At 43.7% G+C, this 18,708-nt stretch overlaps 1 protein-coding gene across 2 annotated transcripts in view; it reads right to left on the bottom strand.

Annotated features, from left to right (window-relative positions):
* Positions 1 to 18,708, bottom strand: part of PTPN5 (protein tyrosine phosphatase non-receptor type 5) — a 588,489-nt gene that overhangs the window by 189,186 nt on the left and 380,595 nt on the right. For both annotated transcript variants that reach the window (XM_078684059.1, XM_078684058.1), the window contains exon 6: positions 13,275 to 13,461. In XM_078684059.1, the coding sequence (XP_078540185.1) occupies positions 13,275 to 13,461 (187 nt within the window). The remainder of the gene's footprint in view (positions 1 to 13,274; positions 13,462 to 18,708) is intronic.

Raw genomic sequence — 18,708 nt, forward strand, 5'->3', positions numbered from 1 at the left:
CTCTTCTTCCTTCTGTTTTCTTTCTTCCCTTCCTCTTTCTTTTTGCCTTCCTCTTCTTCCTTTCCTTTGTGGTATATAAATAAATAATACCGGATCTAGGTTTTACTGGACATAGCAATAACAGATAGCTCAATAAATAAGAGTCAAGATTCGAGGTAGTAGGAGTTTGCAGGTTTAATACAGCATAAAGGACAGGAACAGGACAACCTGCACGGGAACAGGATGACAGCGCTGCCGGGGGCAGGATCAGGATCGGCGTAACATTTAATAACAGTGCACCAATATATATACTAAAACAGTTACATTACAATGAATTACAGTAGGCGGAGCAGTGGGTGTGGTCAATAGCAGTCGCGAAAGATAAGGGTGAAAATGGGTGTAACAGGGGCGTATACATAGACATGTGATGAAATGTAACAGAATATGTCATAAATGGGGCGGAAACATGGAGGGGGCTACCTAAGGAGCCGGGACCACTAACCTAATGGTGCGCGCAAACTGACAATAACGTGTTACTAGGAGAAGCTGGGGGCTATGAACTCTGTGCTAGGAGCAGAGACTGAAGTCTGGAGAGTCAGGGCGACATGTACCTAAACAGTATCTAGTATCTGATGTTTAGAGAACATGTTGATAGAATCCAAAAGTTATCGGGGTAAAGGCTAACAGACTCTAAGAATGGTGCATGCATTATTCTACATGTAGTGCGTGATGAAGAATATTAAATGACCATTAAATGCAGTATTTCTCTTACATGGAGACGTAAAGGCTAGACAATGACGGAAACTATTGATGCGATTCAGTAGCTTAGGAATGCAGAGAAGGAGGGCTGGACTGATAACTAGAATCATAACATACTCTTGGCAGACTCAGAGGCAGAGCCAGGCTGAGCCGGGCACTGTGAGGCAGGAAGTAAGTGAAGGGTCGAGGATACAGGTGGGGGCTGTATCGCTCCTCAGCGAGGCTCAGGAGACAGGAGCTGAATCTGGTGTCCGGTCCCTTTTGAGGCCTAGAAACGGGGACTTTACAATAAAATAACGTGCACACTGAGAAACGTGGCAACGTAACTTTACATAGGCCTGATACTCGTAGCTTTCATGAGAACTGGAGACTGGCATACTAGTGATGGACACAACTGTAATTGCGTCTTTAATCAAACATGGGGGATACATATGCATATTTAATCATGCACACATAACATAAGATGGAGGACACGTAGGGACACAGAACATGGCAAAATTTACTTTTCCACATTCCCTCCTTGTCACTACGTTTCCATCAGGAAACATCAATATTCATGATACCATCTATCATTTCATACAGTATCATTTGCTCGTCTCGAATTTTCTTGGAACGGGATTTAGGACGGGACTTGGGACTAGGAACACAAGATGTAGCACAAATGCCGCAAATCGCAGGGCCACATTGTAAACAGAGGCAGCAACTGAATATGATCGCTACTGCAATACCCAGAAATGACAATACTTTCCATCCCCAGGCGGAAATTATATTCCAGAACCAACCGGACCATGTCCAGGTGCCTGGATCTTGGTGTAACATATGGGCAATTTTATGGAGTCTGGTAATAGCTGAATAAACAGACGGTGCGTTATTAGGAATGAAAATGCAGCAACTAGATCCGATGACTCTACATGCCCCGCCCCTATCGGCCAGTATGACGTCAAGGACGAGACGATTCTGGAGCACGACAATTCTCATAAAGGATTGTTCTTCGGTTAAGTTACCTAGAGCAGAAGTAGTCTCAATCACTACTGCTTCAAGGGTTCTGGTTAATCTACGTATCAGTTTACTATTCACGACAGTACCTAAGTAGGGGAAGACACCTTTATTGATATCTATGTATTGTTCTAGAGCAGTTTCAGTATAATCGACAATCGGGAAATTTCTCTTGTGTCTAGTATGTACTAGGTGGGAATTCCTATGATAGTCAGGTGGGGCTAGGAAAACTGGTGGCAGTAGGAAGGCAATGTAACATGTACCATCCCAATCAAGGGGCAGACGAACATATGCGGTCTGACCACAAACAAAATAAGAATGACGTGAAGCTTTGAAAATAGATTTCCTACTGTCACTATACTTGACAATAGTAGTACAATCACTATGGCCTACATGTACGGAACCATTATTTCGGACACATAATTCACCTTTGACTGGTAATACAGACATAACAGGTAAGTCTGGAGTAGAATCAGACTGAACATTCAGGACCATAAAATTCGAAGAATAATTACCCAAATTATAAACTTCATTTTCTAGATCTAACCCTGTTCTGTGGGGAAGACCTTGCTTGTCTGGGAAACATGTACTGTTCAGAAAAGACATATCTGTTGAGGATGACGTTAACGTGGACCATGCTCCACACGAACCATTATGTGAAAATGGATAAGGAAAGAGTGGCAGAACTCCCTTCGGTGTCTGGAAAGGGGGGAGTCGACCACACACCCAACAATTAGTGGCATTGCTGGTCTGGTGTGAATAATGTAACATGCGGATAAAAGAATTATTACGCATAGCAAGACGATAAGAGAGTTCATGAGGAGGCAGATCACTAAACGTGTGCTCTACTGTAACATTAGCAGACTTATTTACATGAGAAACTGAAAAATACAAATAAAATGCATAACTGGTGCAGGAAATCATAATGCTGAAATATAGCAGAAAACATAAAATAATAGTGCAACTTCTAGAGTTCTCACTAACTCTCTCTCTATGGGGGTCTATTATATACATGTCAGAAACCGGTCTAACCGTTTCACCTAGGGGAGGACTTAGACAATCAAACTGGCTGACTTATTTTACTAGACCTTAGTTTAAGCTTATACTCCTGTTGCGGAGTTTTCTCTAACAGGGAAGGGTTCGTAGCAATGTCTTTTGCGGGACAGTCCTTAAGAATAGTACTTTGGCAGTCTTTAAGATCCTCGGAAATGTTCTTTGAAACAGGTTTCAATCCAAAAAATCTTTTCACATGTGACAAATGGACCCAGCCCTTCCTGCCTTCCAGCTTGACGGCAGTACGGGTGGCCAGGAGGACCTGTCAGGGTTCCTTCCAGCGAGGCTCCAGCGGACTTGAACGATCAAAGTTCCTGACCAGAACCATGGATCCGGGAACGATTTCATGCGGTGCCACCTCGGTATTGTCTGGAAATGCGGCAGCAACCTGTGAACGACAAGAGTTGAGGGCAGACATCAAGGAAGCTAGGTAATCTGTCAGCATATTACTTGAAACATCGGTAATACTTCGAGGTCTAGGTGTACCCCACATATTAGGGGGGCGGCCGAATACGACCTCATAAGGGGACAGACCTGATCTGGAATGTGCGACCATGCGCATATAAAACAAGGCAACTGGCAGAGCTACTAGCCAGTCCACACCTTTCTCTTTACATACTTTTGCAATTCGAATTTTCAGGGTCTGATTATGTCTCTCTACGAGACCGGCTGCTTCCGGATGGCGTACACAATGGAACTTCCACTGGTACCCTAACAAAAGGGAAATGTGTTTCATGAGCTCAGATGAGAATGGCTGGCCGTTGTCAGAATATACGACTCGTGGGAGTCCGTAACGGGGGAAGAATTCACGAACCAACTGCTTGGCAGTGGTCGCGGCTGTGTAATCTGGTACTGGATATGCTTCTGTCCACCTGGACAAAGCGCATACAACTACAAGGACATACTTGAAACCTCGACACCGCTCCATCTGAATATAATCCATCTGGAGGACTTCAAAAGGGTGGTCAGGGGGCTGGAATCCACCTTGTTCCACCGGGACACTTTTACCTGGATTAAACTGACAACATATCATACAGGTACGGACTTTCTGCTTGGCTGCAGCTCGTAAATGCTTGTTGAACCAAATGTTCTGGATACTATCTAACATAGCTTTTTCTCCTAAATGTGCTGGACTATGTGCGGTATTGATAATGACTTGAACCATAGAATCGGGGAGAAACCATGTGGCTTTACCCTTCGTTACCCATCCCTGATCTGTTTGGACCCCTCCTTGTTCGGACCATTTCTTGATTTCCTCGGGAGTAGCATGTAACTGGATATCTATGACATCTTGAGTGGGGTCCTTAACTGTCATACAGGTAGTCAGATCTGGAGTGTATGTCGGTGTCTTATTTACTGGAACGTCTGGTGTCTGTGCTGTAAGCTTGGCTGTGCGATCTGCTAGATCATTACCTTGAGAAATAGTGTCAGTAACTTTCGTATGTGCTTTGCATTTCATGATAGCAATGGATGTCGGTAAGTGTATGGCATCTAACAGAGCTTGAATAAGGAGACCATGCTGAATCTTGGTTCCATGAGAAGTCATGAAACCTCTCTCCTGCCAGAGCACTCCGAAGTCGTGTACGACTCCAAATGCGTAACGTGAATCTGTGTAAACATTAACTTTCAGGTTCTTGGCGTGTATGCAGGCTTGAGTCAGAGCAACTAGCTCTGCTGCTTGAGCAGACAGGGTGTCAATACGATGTGTTTCAATAACTTCAGTGTCAGTAGTCACTGCATACGCGGCTACTAGTTCTCCTGTACTTGTTCTCATACATGAACCATCCACATAAAGTGTCAGGTCGGGATCTGGTAATGGAATATCTGTCAAGTCTTGTCTTGGCTTAGTCATAATGTTAACTACTTCCACACAGTCATGTGTGGCAGGATTTGAAGTAACTGACGGTAACAGTGTAGCAGGATTTAAAACGTTGCAGCGTCTGATTTCTATGTGTGGCTGGAACAGTGTCAATTCATAACCTGTTAAACGTGCAATTGTCAAGTGCTGAGTCTGTGTTCGGTTTAAAAGAACTTCCACGGAGTGTGGAACTTGTACTGTCAAGGAATGTCCTAATACTATGGAATCACTTTGTCTGCAGTAAGAAGTGAGGCCAATAAAAGCACGTACCTCCTTCTGGGTCTTGGGCTGAGGAAGACTCGCTATTAACTGGATACGGTCAGGTGTCAATTGCCTACCCCTCTTGGACAGTAAGTGGCCTAAATAGATCACTTGCTGGACACAGAATTGAAGCTTCGAAGGGGACACCTTGTGCCCCATCTCGGCAAGGAAATATAAGACTGTAAGGGATGCTCGCTCGCAAGCACGTTCAGAACGGGCTGTGATCAGTAGATCATCGACATACTGGAGCAGGGCAGTGTCAGTTGGCATGTGAATATTGTCTAGTTGTCTCTTAAGTGCTTGACTGTAAATACTTGGACTTTCTGTGAAACCTTGAGGAGCGCGTGTGAACATATAGCTCCTTCCATTTAAACAAAATCCGAAAAGAAACTGGCTGTCTGGATGAATGGGGACACTGAAAAACGCGTTCTTGAGGTCTATGACTGAAAAAAATGAGGCTTCAGAATCAATGGCTGTCAATAGGGAAGAGATATCTGGGACAACTGGGTACTGGGGAATAATACATTTGTTGAGTTCTCGAAGGTCAATCACTAATCGATATACTGGGGGTGCATTTGGATCAGTACGTTTCATGACTGGAATGATCGGAGAATTACATACATTGGAGTCAGTTTCTACAACTACTCCTTGAGCGATGAGCTCGTCAATAATTTTGGATAAGGCTGCTACAGCCTCAGGTGGCAATCTGTACTGTCTGATTCGTGGTAACACTACACCTGGCTTGAGAGTCACACGATGGGGTGTGATTTGCATATAACCAACATCAGTAGGACCTTGTGCCCATAAATGCTGCGGAACATTGGACAATCTTGGATCAAAATCTCGTAATACATAGTGACCCTTGAAGTCACGTAGGAACAGTCGTATTCCCTCTGGGGAGCAGCATATGACTGCACCTAACTCTTTCAGTGTTTTAATGCCTAATAAATTTTCTGGACATGACTTCGTAAGTAACAGATCAGTAGTGCGGGACAATGGACCTACTTCTAGAGTAACTGGCTGAGATATCTCATTTACAATAGGCTTTCCTGAAAATCCAAGGGAAACATTTCTAGAGCCTGAGAGCGGAGCCCCTGGAACTTCGGCGTGACTGATGGTGGTCCTACTTGCCCCTGTATCAATCAAAAACTTTCTGTCTTTCCCTAATACTTGACTATGAACATAGGGACCCTCTTGATCTACAGGAATCTCGATGAGAGGCAAGCCTACCTCCCTCTCTAGGCTGTTTCATGAATATGGCTGATACTCTGGATACTCGGACTGTGCATACTGGTACATCTGTTGTGTAACATGCTGTGTTGCAGCAATAGGCTGCGGTACTGGAACTGTCTGTTGTGCATTCTGTGGCTGAGAAGTCTGTGAAACTTGTTCTTGTCTAGGCGGACGTGGTCTTTCTTTAGTCTTACCAGTAGCTATATTGTGTTTCAGGACTGCACACTCGTTTATAAAATGACCTGGCTGTTTACAATAATTGCATGTCCCTTTAACGGGAACTGCAGGATGACTGGCTTGATTCGTACCCCTCTTTTGACTGTCTTGTGGAATAGATTGTGCAACCAGCACTTTCATTTTCGTGTCTTTCATACGTTTCCTTTCATGATCTTGTTCTTCTCTGATTCTATTCTGGTGGTATTGAAGCAACTGTAACATCTGGGACGGGGTATTAGCTTGCCAGGTACTTTCGACTTTCAAAACTCGATTCTTAACTTGTGGACTTGAATTCTCGACTAATTTAGTAACAAAAAGATGAGGGTATGACTCGCTACTTGTCTTGAGGCCACTGTTTATACTAAAACATTTCTCGAATCTAGAATAAAAATCACTAGTGTCTTCGTCTTGTTTCTGTTTACAGGCTGAGATTGCATCCCAGTCTTCCTTTTTAGTGGCTAATAATCTTGGCAAAACTTGTATTAACAGTTCTGGTAATTCTTTACACTTTTCTCCTAGACCGGTACCTGGTACTCGTATCTTATCTTCAGCTTCGAGAACTGCCCAATCGATCTTTTTCTCTCCCACCTCCCAATCTTTTTCCTTGAGTTTTTCGTATACCCCTGCGGGCAATAAGACTTTTAACATTTTAATTATATCTGGATACGTGTATTCTCCCATACGGAGCATGTCTTTTAATTCTCGGTGAAACCCTGCTGGATCTTTGTCATGACAGGGAATTAATTTCTTCATCTCTAAGAGTTCCATCTTTGTAATCGGAGTGTAAACAAACACTCGTTGCATTTCACCATCGGTTGTCCTAACTGGGTGTACTTCTCGTAACGGATTCTGTCTGTCTATGTAAAACGGTTTACTTTCTGGAGGTGAGACATGAACAAAATGCGGGTTCAAAAACATACTATATTTGTGGCGCTGTTCTAGAATGACACTAATTAAATCGGTACCTAAACCTTTCCATCTATACTGGAGTAACTCGTTCAGGACGGTGCACAGACATAATATCGACTCCAAAATATCGACTGGAAAGAATATCGAGTTGTAAATATCGTTTGGAGAAAATATCGACTAGACAGAATATCGACAGTCAAAATATCGTTTTTAAGGTAAGTGAAGTAATATCGACTGTAAATAATATAGACAGTGAAAATATCCAAGTATATAATCTAGATAGTAAAAAATATAGTTTTTTAAATAATATTTAATTATTTATAGTGTTTTATGTTATATTATATGTGAAAAGTGTCAATTTTTTTTAATTATTATTTTTAATTAATAATTTTTTTAAATTATTGTGTAATTTTATTCTGTAGCGGGTTGTGGGTTTATAGGGGAATAGGGTGGGAAGTAATTTAATTATAATAAATTAAATATGTAAATTTATTAATTGGTAGTAATAATTAATTAATTGGTAATTAAATAATATATGTTAATTATTTACAATTAAATTGGTAATTAATTTAATTTAATTGATTAATTGCTAATTATGTAAATTAAAATAATGTATTTTCTGTAGCGGGTTGTGGGTTTATAGGGGAATAGGGTGGGAAGTAATTTAATTATAATTAATAATTGGTAGTAATATTTAAATAATTGTAAATTAAAAAATATTTTTTAATTAATTAAAATGTAATTGGTAATTACTTTAATTTAATTGATTAATTGCTAATTATGTTAAATTAAAGGGGTATTTTTAGGGTTCAGGGTCAGTTTTCAGTTTTTGGGCAAAGGGGTATTTTTAGGGTTCAGGGTCAGTTTTCAGTTTTTGGGTAAAGGGGTATTTTTAGGGTTCAGGGTCAGTTTTCAGTTTTTGGGTAAAGGGGTATTTTTAGGGTTCAGGGTCAGTTTTCAGTTTTTGGGTAAAGGGGTATTTTTAGGGTTCAGGGTCAGTTTTCAGTTTTTGGGTAAAGGGGTATTTTTAGGGTTCAGGGTCAGTTTTGGGTTTTTGGGGTACATATACAATATTGCCTATTATTTAATTAAATTTTGTTACTATATATATATGTTTTAAGAAATATGATGAAATTTTTTTTATTTTTTTACTTTCATTAATTATTTAATTATTAAAAGTTATTTTAAGTATTGTTAATTATATTTTAGTAATTAATTTTTTATATTAATGTAATTAAACATTGTTTTTAGTAAAGTCGATATTTTTTACAACGATATTTTTGTAAACGATATTTTGTACTCGATATTTTTGTACTTACCTGTTTGTAGATTGGAACTCGATATTTTGACTGTCGATATTTTCTCAACGATATTTTGGGTAGTCGATATTCTTTCAGTCGATATTCTGTCAGTGATCCGTTCAGGACATCGTGTAACGGACCTGGATCAGAATGTTGACCCTCATACAGAGTAATGAGGTGCTGGATCATATACAGACCCACCAGTCGTTGCTCGGCTGGGGGCAATTTCAGAAACATTTGTGCCACTATTTCGTCTGGAAAAGTGATAGAATCAGTAATCCATCGGACCGCTGATCGGACTAGTTCTTGTTCATGCATAGTACTTAACTCACTGTAACCGATTCGTGATTTCAGAATGTGATCGGTAGCTTGAAATACTTGTTCCAGAGAACCTTGTTCTGGTGCTGGATGATGTAAAACTGACTTGTGTTCTAGGCGCAAATGGCGATCTGGAAATCTAGATTTTCCTACATACGCTATTCTAGTGGGATTCTCGTCCTCTACCTCTTCAGTAGAGTCATTTTCTTTCTCGCTTACTTGTGTTGCTTTACGTTGTTCGTGTAACTTTAGTATTTCCTTACGAATTTTCTTGTACATACTCTCTATACTACTGATAGTCTTGTGTTTACCCTCGGCTATATTATCACTCCACCTTGTCAGGATTTTCATTTCGGCCGGATCTTTAGTCGGGTAATCTTGTTCTCTTATTAGACAATTAATCAGAAACTTTAATATCATGAGCTGGATCTCAGCTTTCCTTTGAGACATGGCTTCGCCAATACTTTCTGGATCATCCCCTGTACGGATGAAACGATATATTCTGTCTAGATCTCCTTTCATATCTGGTAGGGTGTCTAAATACCCGGTCACCCGTCTTACACGGATGGAATATATTACTGTACTATCATCACCTGCAACTGGATCATAGCGGCATTCAGTGAGAGCTCGTCGGATTTCTGCAACGGACTTAAATTTGGGCGTACGCTGTAACGCACATTCATGTAACTCGGCCAACGTTCTACGTTGGTGCGGTGGCGGGGTACCAGGAGGACCTCCTCCTGCGGCCCCTAAACTGGAATCGTCGACTGATACTCTTCGTACCAGCGCGGCGGGAAATTGTAATGTAGGCTGGACCGGGGGTACCGTAGCAGGTACTGCAAGAGGTGCCCCGGTGTCTGGGGGAGCAGGAATTGCCTGATTTACAGGGACTGGCGGAACAGGATTTGCATATTCCGGGACTGTGTCGTCCAAATAGGACGAGATGAAAATATCAGCTGCGGTCGGTTTGTGACGTAGCTTGGTCGGAACTAATGGTGGCGGAAAATTACTGCATGCTTCCGGGGTCGCTTTTGGCAAGCCCTCGGCAAGAAGAGGATACATACCCTTAATAAGGGCATTCCTCTGTCTGTCTGACTGTTCTGTTTTAACTCGTTCACCTATCTCGATTAGTTCCCTTTCCTGGGCTCGTTCCAAGGATTCTCTACTTAGTTCTGACTTTCTGATTTCTTTTTCGGTTCTTTTATGAGATTCTTTGCGCCATAACTCGATGGCATCTTTCTGTGACTGTCTGGCTTTCTTTTTCCATAATGCTTCTTCTACTCTCATGATGCACTCGGCATCCCACGTACCTGATACGGGCCATCTATACTTTTCCTCTAACTCTTTGGTATACTCTACCCATAAATCTAGATATAATATGGCACTTATGCCATGCTTCTGATACATAAAATGACCTGGACTGTCCCTAGGCGGGACAGGAACTGCTGCTTCTAGCAGACCTTTTCTAGTTTTTAACTGACGTAATTTCGAGAATAAGGGCATGACTGAACTGTAATCTAGACACAATACAATACACAATGAACACGATAATTACTGCACATTCATACCACGACATTAAAATACATGAAGAATATTTAAAATAACAGTTCGAACAGAATACTACCTGGAATACTGAAAACAGAATACATGAATTTTCTCGAGAACAGAACTGACTAGAACAGAAACTAGATGCACTGCTGAAACAGTACGAAACTTACCGGTCTCATAAAGAGACACGTCAGGACCCGCATCCACCGAAGTGGACACTTCGTTTTTGGGTCTGTGTACCACCAACCCACGGACCAGAGTCAATTAGATTGACCCTGTCTAGATACTACCCCAGCAATGGTACTCACCGGGCAGCAAGAACGGAAGGCCTCGGACTGGACTGGACTGCTTCGACGCCGGACGGACGAACTTCGGACTTCTGTTACGGGTGGGCCTCCGGATACCTCGGACCTTGGACTCTCGGCTTGGGCTCTGGTCGGGACTCGCCGCGTTCCTCCACCGCCTCGTCTGGATGCTGGACCGCCACCTCCGTCTCCTCCGTGGGCCTGAGGGATACTTGAAGCAGAAATATCTGCACGTGCACGGTATGGTTCCGTCACGGCTGCAGAGGGTCAGGGGGCCGGCGTGGCTTCACCGGCGCGTGGGGAAAGGGCAAGTCCCTGTTCGGGCGCCATTATGTGGTATATAAATAAATAATACCGGATCTAGGTTTTACTGGACATAGCAATAACAGATAGCTCAATAAATAAGAGTCAAGATTCGAGGTAGTAGGAGTTTGCAGGTTTAATACAGCATAAAGGACAGGAACAGGACAACCTGCACGGGAACAGGATGACAGCGCTGCCGGGGGCAGGATCAGGATCGGCGTAACATTTAATAACAGTGCACCAATATATATACTAAAACAGTTACATTACAATGAATTACAGTAGGCGGAGCAGTGGGTGTGGTCAATAGCAGTCGCGAAAGATAAGGGTGAAAATGGGTGTAACAGGGGCGTATACATAGACATGTGATGCAAATGTAACAGAATATGTCATAAATGGGGCGGAAACATGGAGGGGGCTACCTAAGGAGCCGGGACCTCTAACCTAATGGTGCGCGCAAACTGACAATAACGTGTTACTAGGAGAAGCTGGGGGCTATGAACTCTGTGCTAGGAGCAGAGACTGAAGTCTGGAGAGTCAGGGCGACATGTACCTAAACAGTATCTAGTATCTGATGTTTAGAGAACATGTTGATAGAATCCAAAAGTTATCGGGGTAAAGGCTAACAGACTCTAAGAATGGTGCATGCATTATTCTACATGTAGTGCGTGATGAAGAATATTAAATGACCATTAAATGCAGTATTTCTCTTACATGGAGACGTAAAGGCTAGACAATGACGGAAACTATTGATGCGATTCAGTAGCTTAGGAATGCAGAGAAGGAGGGCTGGACTGATAACTAGAATCATAACATACTCTTGGCAGACTCAGAGGCAGAGCCAGGCTGAGCCGGGCACTGTGAGGCAGGAAGTAAGTGAAGGGTCGAGGATACAGGTGGGGGCTGTATCGCTCCTCAGCGAGGCTCAGGAGACAGGAGCTGAATCTGGTGTCCGGGCCCTTTTGAGGCCTAGAAACGGGGACTTTATAATAAAATAACGTGCACACTGAGAAACGTGGCAACGTAACTTTACATAGGCCTGATACTCGTAGCTTTCATGAGAACTGGAGACTGGCATACTAGTGATGGACACAACTGTAATTGCGTCTTTAATCAAACATGGGGGATACATATGCATATTTAATCATGCACACATAACATAAGATGGAGGACACGTAGGGACACAGAACATGGCAAAATTTACTTTTCCACACCTTCCTCTCTTCTCTTCTTTCTTTTACTTTCTTTCTTTCTTTTCTTCCTTCTTTCTTTCCTTCTTTCCTCCTTTTTCTTTCTTCCCTTTTTTCTGTTTTTTTGTTCCTTCTTTCTTACATGCTTTCCTTTTTTCCTTCCTTCCATCTTTTTGTTCTTTGTTTCTTTCTTACTATCTTTCTTTCTATCTCTCTATCTTTCTTTCATTTTTCTTTCTCTTTTTCTTTCTTACTTTCTTTCTTTTCTCTCCTTTCGGACTTTCTTTCTTTTTTTCTTTCTTTCCTTATTTCCTTCTTTCCTTCTCACCTTTTTTCCCAAAGGCAAGAGGTTAGCAGCCAATGCCAGGCTAATTGGCGTTTTAGGTCTGTGTTAACCAAGACCTTTTGATTTTGCTAAAATGATGTGTATAACATGGTTACCTACAGGTGTTTCTAGCCAGTTTTCATCAATTAGTCTGTGATCCTGTCATTTACATGTTCTACATGCATCATGGGGCAATGTGTCAGCCCACTTCAGCTATTGACTTACTTCACATTTTTGCCTTAAGCCAAAGTGTTTGTTTAGATTGATAAGGTCCCGGCAGTTCCATGAACAATAACGTTTTGCAAAAACCATGACAAAACAAGAATTGCCAAAAGGCTGGTGGCCAACACCCGTCCTTTTGGATTTGCCAATGCTTGTTGAAGGATGTATGCAATCCTGCTAAAATGGCCTCACACCTTCATGTCACAGAATAATTACAGGTGGGGGGAGGTTACTTCATGGATTTTTCAACTCATATCTTGAGTGCTGTTAGTTCCTGGTTGAAATCATACTTTATCACTTTATCACTCTGCACCACATTACTCTCAGTGAGAAGGAATCATCCCAATGAAAAGCAACACATTTCTAAATGTATACCTTCTGGGCAAAACATCATTGGTTTACCCTGGCCTCCTCAACAATTTCACACTCTTTTATTAAAGCGTTAGAAAGTACTTTTCTTCGTCCAAATAAATGACAGTCAAATGTGACTTTACTTACCAAAAACTCGCTTTGAAGAACAAGGGAATCCAGTGCTCTCTCGTGGAGCTGGTCTTGGGTAAGAACATTGGTCGCAGCCTGGAGATATTCCCGCGCTGACTGCTCTCGTGGTGACATGACGTTGCCATAGGGCTCAAGACTGCCCGGGGTGCACATGTCCAGGGTCAGCGACACGTTGGAGCCCCTCCTGTAGCAGAAAAGGGAGAAACAACACACTGACATTAGGGTGAAAGTCAGCAGTACGGTACTATAGGGCTAATAACTCATGTATATGGCGCCTTAATAAACTCTGAAGACATTTTAGCTGTGAGTCAAGTGACATGTTAACCCCACATTAAAATCCAAGATACTGCTCTTCAACCTTCAATTGTCCAATAGTTACAGGTGATCAACAGCTATTATTAACCAGAGTGTGCTAATTAATCATTAATTCCTTCTAAGTAATGTGTTGTATTCTTCGTGTTATTTTTAACAGTCAATCTGTCACTAAATAATTATCGAAAACATTACACAAGCATAGGAAAAGGAGAATTTTTTCACTTATCTTCATCTCAGGAGTTAAGTCCTTGCTAGGGGAGGCAGGAGGTTGGATGCGGCCTATTTCAGAAAGGGAACTCGCACCCCTCTGTAAAATCCATGGTCAACCATTAGCTGACTCTATGCTTCACTAACAGTAAACTGTAGCCCAGTTCATAAGAATAAAGCTAAAGTAATCTCTTCCGATGATATCTGGAAGACAAAAATTACAAATGGCCATCAAGCTGTCTCTTAGGGACATGCTGATCTAATTAAATAAATGGAGGGGGTGCACTTGCCCCACCTACAAGGACATATTTATGCCCCAGGGATGACCAACTCCCTGGGGCTTTTTAATAAAAAAGCCTGAGTGACACATTGGAGTTCTGACCTCACCATCGGAATTGGTGGTGGGGACCTCCCAAGGAACGGTTGTTTTGAGCTACTGAGGAAATGCGCTAGGTGAAGAATGGCAACGACATGGCACATGACCTGGATGACCATGCATTGCCTGGGGCTAGTGCCACTCCACCCCATTCACTCTGCTTGGACCACCGACAGGAGCTGGCATTCTCCCAGCCTTCACTCTGATGGGTGGAAATGGGGGCTGCAGATGGCCTCACTAAGGCACACCCTCAAGTCAGAGGGTCCCATCTGAGGATTGGGAGAGGTCTTTGCTTGAAACAATAGTCAAGGCTGGCCATCTGGTCCATCCCTAAATGGAGCAAGTACACCGCATTAATCAGAGTACGGAGGAGGATAGGTCATGCCCGAGCAGGCCAGGGATGTGCTTTACCTCTCTGCCTGCTCTCCAGGAAGGAAGGCTCACAGAGGATCCAGCAGCATGTAGTCCATCGGCAGGGCTGGAAGGTGGCCAAAACCCAAGCTCCTGGGCCCCCGGATGGGTCTAGAGAGGGCCACCAAACCCAGGATATCACTTCATCTCTTGGTCTGTTCTCTGGAAGTCAGGCTTATGGAAGCACCAACGTCTGTGGCTTGCAGAAAGACTGGAAGGTGATCAAAGACCTAGGCCACTGGGGCCAAGGAATGCCCCAAAGGATGTCCTCACACATCCCAGAGAGAACAATTGTACAATAAACAGGCCACAACACCCTCTTCCGAGCAATCAGGAGAAGGGTAACTCAGCATTTGTGTAGCTTGTTTACCATTGGGGACAGAGATGGACATTTGAGCAAATGTATCTCACCTACTTGGCCGCTGGCAGGAGCCCAAGACTACGGAGCTGTATTGTGCAGACTCGTGTCGCTCATCCTCACACTTGGTCACCCTGTAGGGGCCAATCAGTCTCTGAGGGCTTCATAAGCACTTATTTGGACTTCCAGAGAGGGCTGTCCATCTTATTGCACCATTCCCATGGTGCATGACCACCTACAAAGTCTTGACTACTGGTCCTACTATGCTTTCTTACTGAAGATGGCTGCAACTTTCTGCTTTCACTCAAGAGGCAAGATGTGGGGGCATGGAAGGACACCCTAGACTGTTGATTGGAGCCTTGACCCTTGGGGCTGAGCCCTGGGTTCCAACTGAACCTCTGTTCGGGCTCTAGTAAGACTCTTTTACACCTGAGGTGCTCAGACGTCCCTGGCAGGTTTCTTGAAGGCTGCAGTGAGTGCAAGGGCCTCCTCGGCCAGCAGATGGAGCTCGGGGACAGCAATCAGGACTTCCAAAACTCTGCCTGGTCCGCCTTTGAACTTTTCTGCTCGTGCCTTTCAGACTAGGGGAACCCTTGCTCGGCCTGTACAACCCCAACCTGAAAGATTTGGAGCACCAAAGGTAAGTAAATAGAGCCCTGGCAATGCAGCCTGCTCCCTGGGCCTTCCAGCTCTGACAGAGCCCAGTCGCAGCGTTCCACCCTACTTGGGAAGAGGAAACCTACATTGTCCTGCAGAAGTGCATTCTGGGTAGCTTGGAACACCAAAGGTTTGCACCTGGTGACCAGGCCTACGGGCCTAGGTCCAGGCCTGCTGCAGCTCAGACTGGGACTCGGTTAGAGCTTTCAACCCTGTAGGGGCAAGGAAGCACTCGGTAGGCCTGTTCAACTGCGTCAAGCCTATGTTGAGGAATCAAGGGTCAGTGCCTAGAGCTCAGGGACCGAGGTCCAGGCCCAGGCCAGCCAGAGCGCTGACTGCAATCTGTCAGAGCTTACAATCTTCTAGGAACTGGGAGTCCGTCCAGGGCACATGTAAACCCGCCCTGGGTACTATGTGACACCATAGGTTGGCTATTAGAGCCAAGGACCTTGTATTCCATTTCAGACAAGAGCTCTGACTGAAACCTGTCAGAGTTTTCAACCCTGCAGGAGTGTGGGAGCCCTCTCCAGGCCAGTGGAATCCTGTCCTGGGCACTTTGTGACAACAAAGGCAGGTGAATGAACTTCAGGTCCAGGGCACCACACGCTCATCGAGACATGAGTTCTGATTGGGATTTTTCAGCCCTGAACGAGTTGGGCAGTCGTCACAGGGGCTGCAGAACACCGTCCTGGGTATGGGAACAGGCCTCTGGCCACAAGAGGAGCCGAAAGTCCCCATTAAGCCTAAAGTCAGAGCTGTTATGCGCACAACGCCCCACACTACCTAGCTCAGAAACTGGTGCTCTCTGCGGGCATCAGAGCCTCCAGGAGTGCCAGGACTCTTCTTCTAAAACCACAATGATTTGCCAAGAAAAAAGCCTATAACCGATCCTTCTCTGGTATGGCTCCTAAGATCTGGAACGCTTTGCCCAGTGAAACAATAATGAACCCTTCCTCTGCCTCCTTCAAAAAAGAAGTGAAAGCGATCCTCATGGCTAAATTCACGTGAACTCTATGACTGTTTACTGTATTTTATTACTTGTTCTGTTTTTGTGCTCCATAGTCGTCCTTCTGTTTTTTCGCTTAGTTTTTACGAATATGAGCTTTGTATAACTTTTTCACATAGATCTTTGTATGTTATATCTTGCTTTCTACATATGACTTGTAAAGCGCTCTGATACTCGCAAGAGTCTTGTTCGCGCTACATAAAACCTTCAAAATAAAAATAAATAGATTTGTCTCTTAGAAGGATTTGGTTCATGCGGCAGAGTATATCTCACCTAGCAAAAACCATCATGGAGATGGTGACATAGCTTTCTTGTAATTCGAGTACTCAGCAGGGCCGGACTGGCTACCGGGCAGTTGTGAGTGCTGCCGTGCTGGGGGCTAAATTAGTTGATGGGGACCTGCGTGTGCAAAACAAAATTAATTTTGCTTTTTTTATTTCAAATCGCATGCAGGTCCCCATCAACGAAATAAGCCCCCACCACAGAGAAATTAGCCCCTAGCTCGGCAGCACACATAACTGCCCGGTAGCCAGTCCGGCCCTGGTACTCAGGGAAACAGAGGCTGGGTTACTACTGGAGGCATACATACCCTAATGCCCTGGCTGTGAGAACATTTTAAATGGGCTCTCATCAAGGCTTCAAGTCCAGCCCCAAATTCTGAACTCTGAGTCCTGCCATCAAATCATATGTTATTTTATGTATGCAAAAATCACCAGTGGAATGGTAAATTCCGCACACTCCTAAGTGTGATAAATGTTGCACAAGTGTAATTTTTGCAGACTCCTCGTGATGAGTGAGACAGAGACACTCTGCGTCTGAAAGCTTGGAGGGAAACCGTAAAGTGAGGCTTCTTACTCTTACTATAAAAAGGTTTATGTGTTTCTGAATACTCAAATTTCAGCAGGCAGAATTTTTTTTTAATTGCTGAATGCACGTTTGCTTATAAAAAAAACTTTGTTATTTACAAAATATCTTCTCTGTTATTCACAATGTGTCTTAAAATTAGCTCAGCTCTACAAGTTTTTTGAGCAGCAGATGCAGAACATTGCTGTAGGCACTCCCTAGCACAATGAAACCTGGCATACGCACAACACACCTCTTTTTCTCCCTTTAGTTTTAATTACATGTCTCCATCTATCATCCACTCTCCTTTTCAAGAAAATGTTTTGGGGTGCTGGGGTGCCTTAGGGAAAATGGCCAGGCGAGGGTTGCTGTGTTCTGTCCACTCCCTCCCCTGAGCCTATGACAATCTCCTTTTCACTCCTTGCCATAGCTCACTTAAGCCAACTGAAATTCCAAATATTGGCATCATGTACAGACTTCTGTTTCTCCCCTTTACTGAGAGGAGCCTGAAGAACACAACATGCATGTTCCTTAATTTTCCTACGAGGATAAGGACATCAAAGTCTCAGTAGTAAAACAAGGAACTTCATTAAAGGTATGCCATTTTTAGGTTTCGCCTGGGGCACGGAGCGTTAGCTCCGCACCCAGAGAAATCTCTAGTCTTCAGTAAGGGACTCTTTGAATACGCCCTCTGTTCCATTGGTTAGCTCCATAAATGGAGGCTAGCCATTGGAACAGAGATCTGTCCGTCAAGGCCGGACCAGATTTGGGGGCGTTCCCGAGATTTTTTCCCTGGGCGGAGTTTCGTTTTTTCCCGTTCCCTCCCCTTTCACTGAAAGTGATTTGTTTCTGGAGCTCGGGTCAGATGCGCTGTCCATTCCCGCCCCCCTCCGTGTGCCTCTCCGCCCCCGCCCCCCCTCCCGCTCCCCGTGTCCTCGTAGGTGCTTGTTAAGATTTATCGTTTAAATGTTCATTTACATAATCATTCTTTCAATGGCTCAACCTATGTTTTGGTTTCCCACCTCAAGCGTCTCATGGCTGTCCCGGACGTCTGTATGAGTGACAGTTACCCTGGCCTATGAGCGTACTGAAAATCTCTGCGCACACTAATCATGGAAAGGGAAGTGGCTGCTGGGCGGGGCTTGCGTGCGTCATGGGTTGCTGTTACAGCTTGTCGGCATTGAGGGTTGTTGCCTTTGAAATGATAAATCAACCTGAAAGGTTCATTGAAAAGAATTGTTCTGGATGAATATATCGG

The sequence above is a fragment of the Lissotriton helveticus genome, chromosome 3_1 (genome assembly GCF_964261635.1).
Source record: "Lissotriton helveticus chromosome 3_1, aLisHel1.1, whole genome shotgun sequence".
Classification (NCBI taxonomy): Eukaryota; Metazoa; Chordata; class Amphibia; order Caudata; family Salamandridae; genus Lissotriton; species Lissotriton helveticus.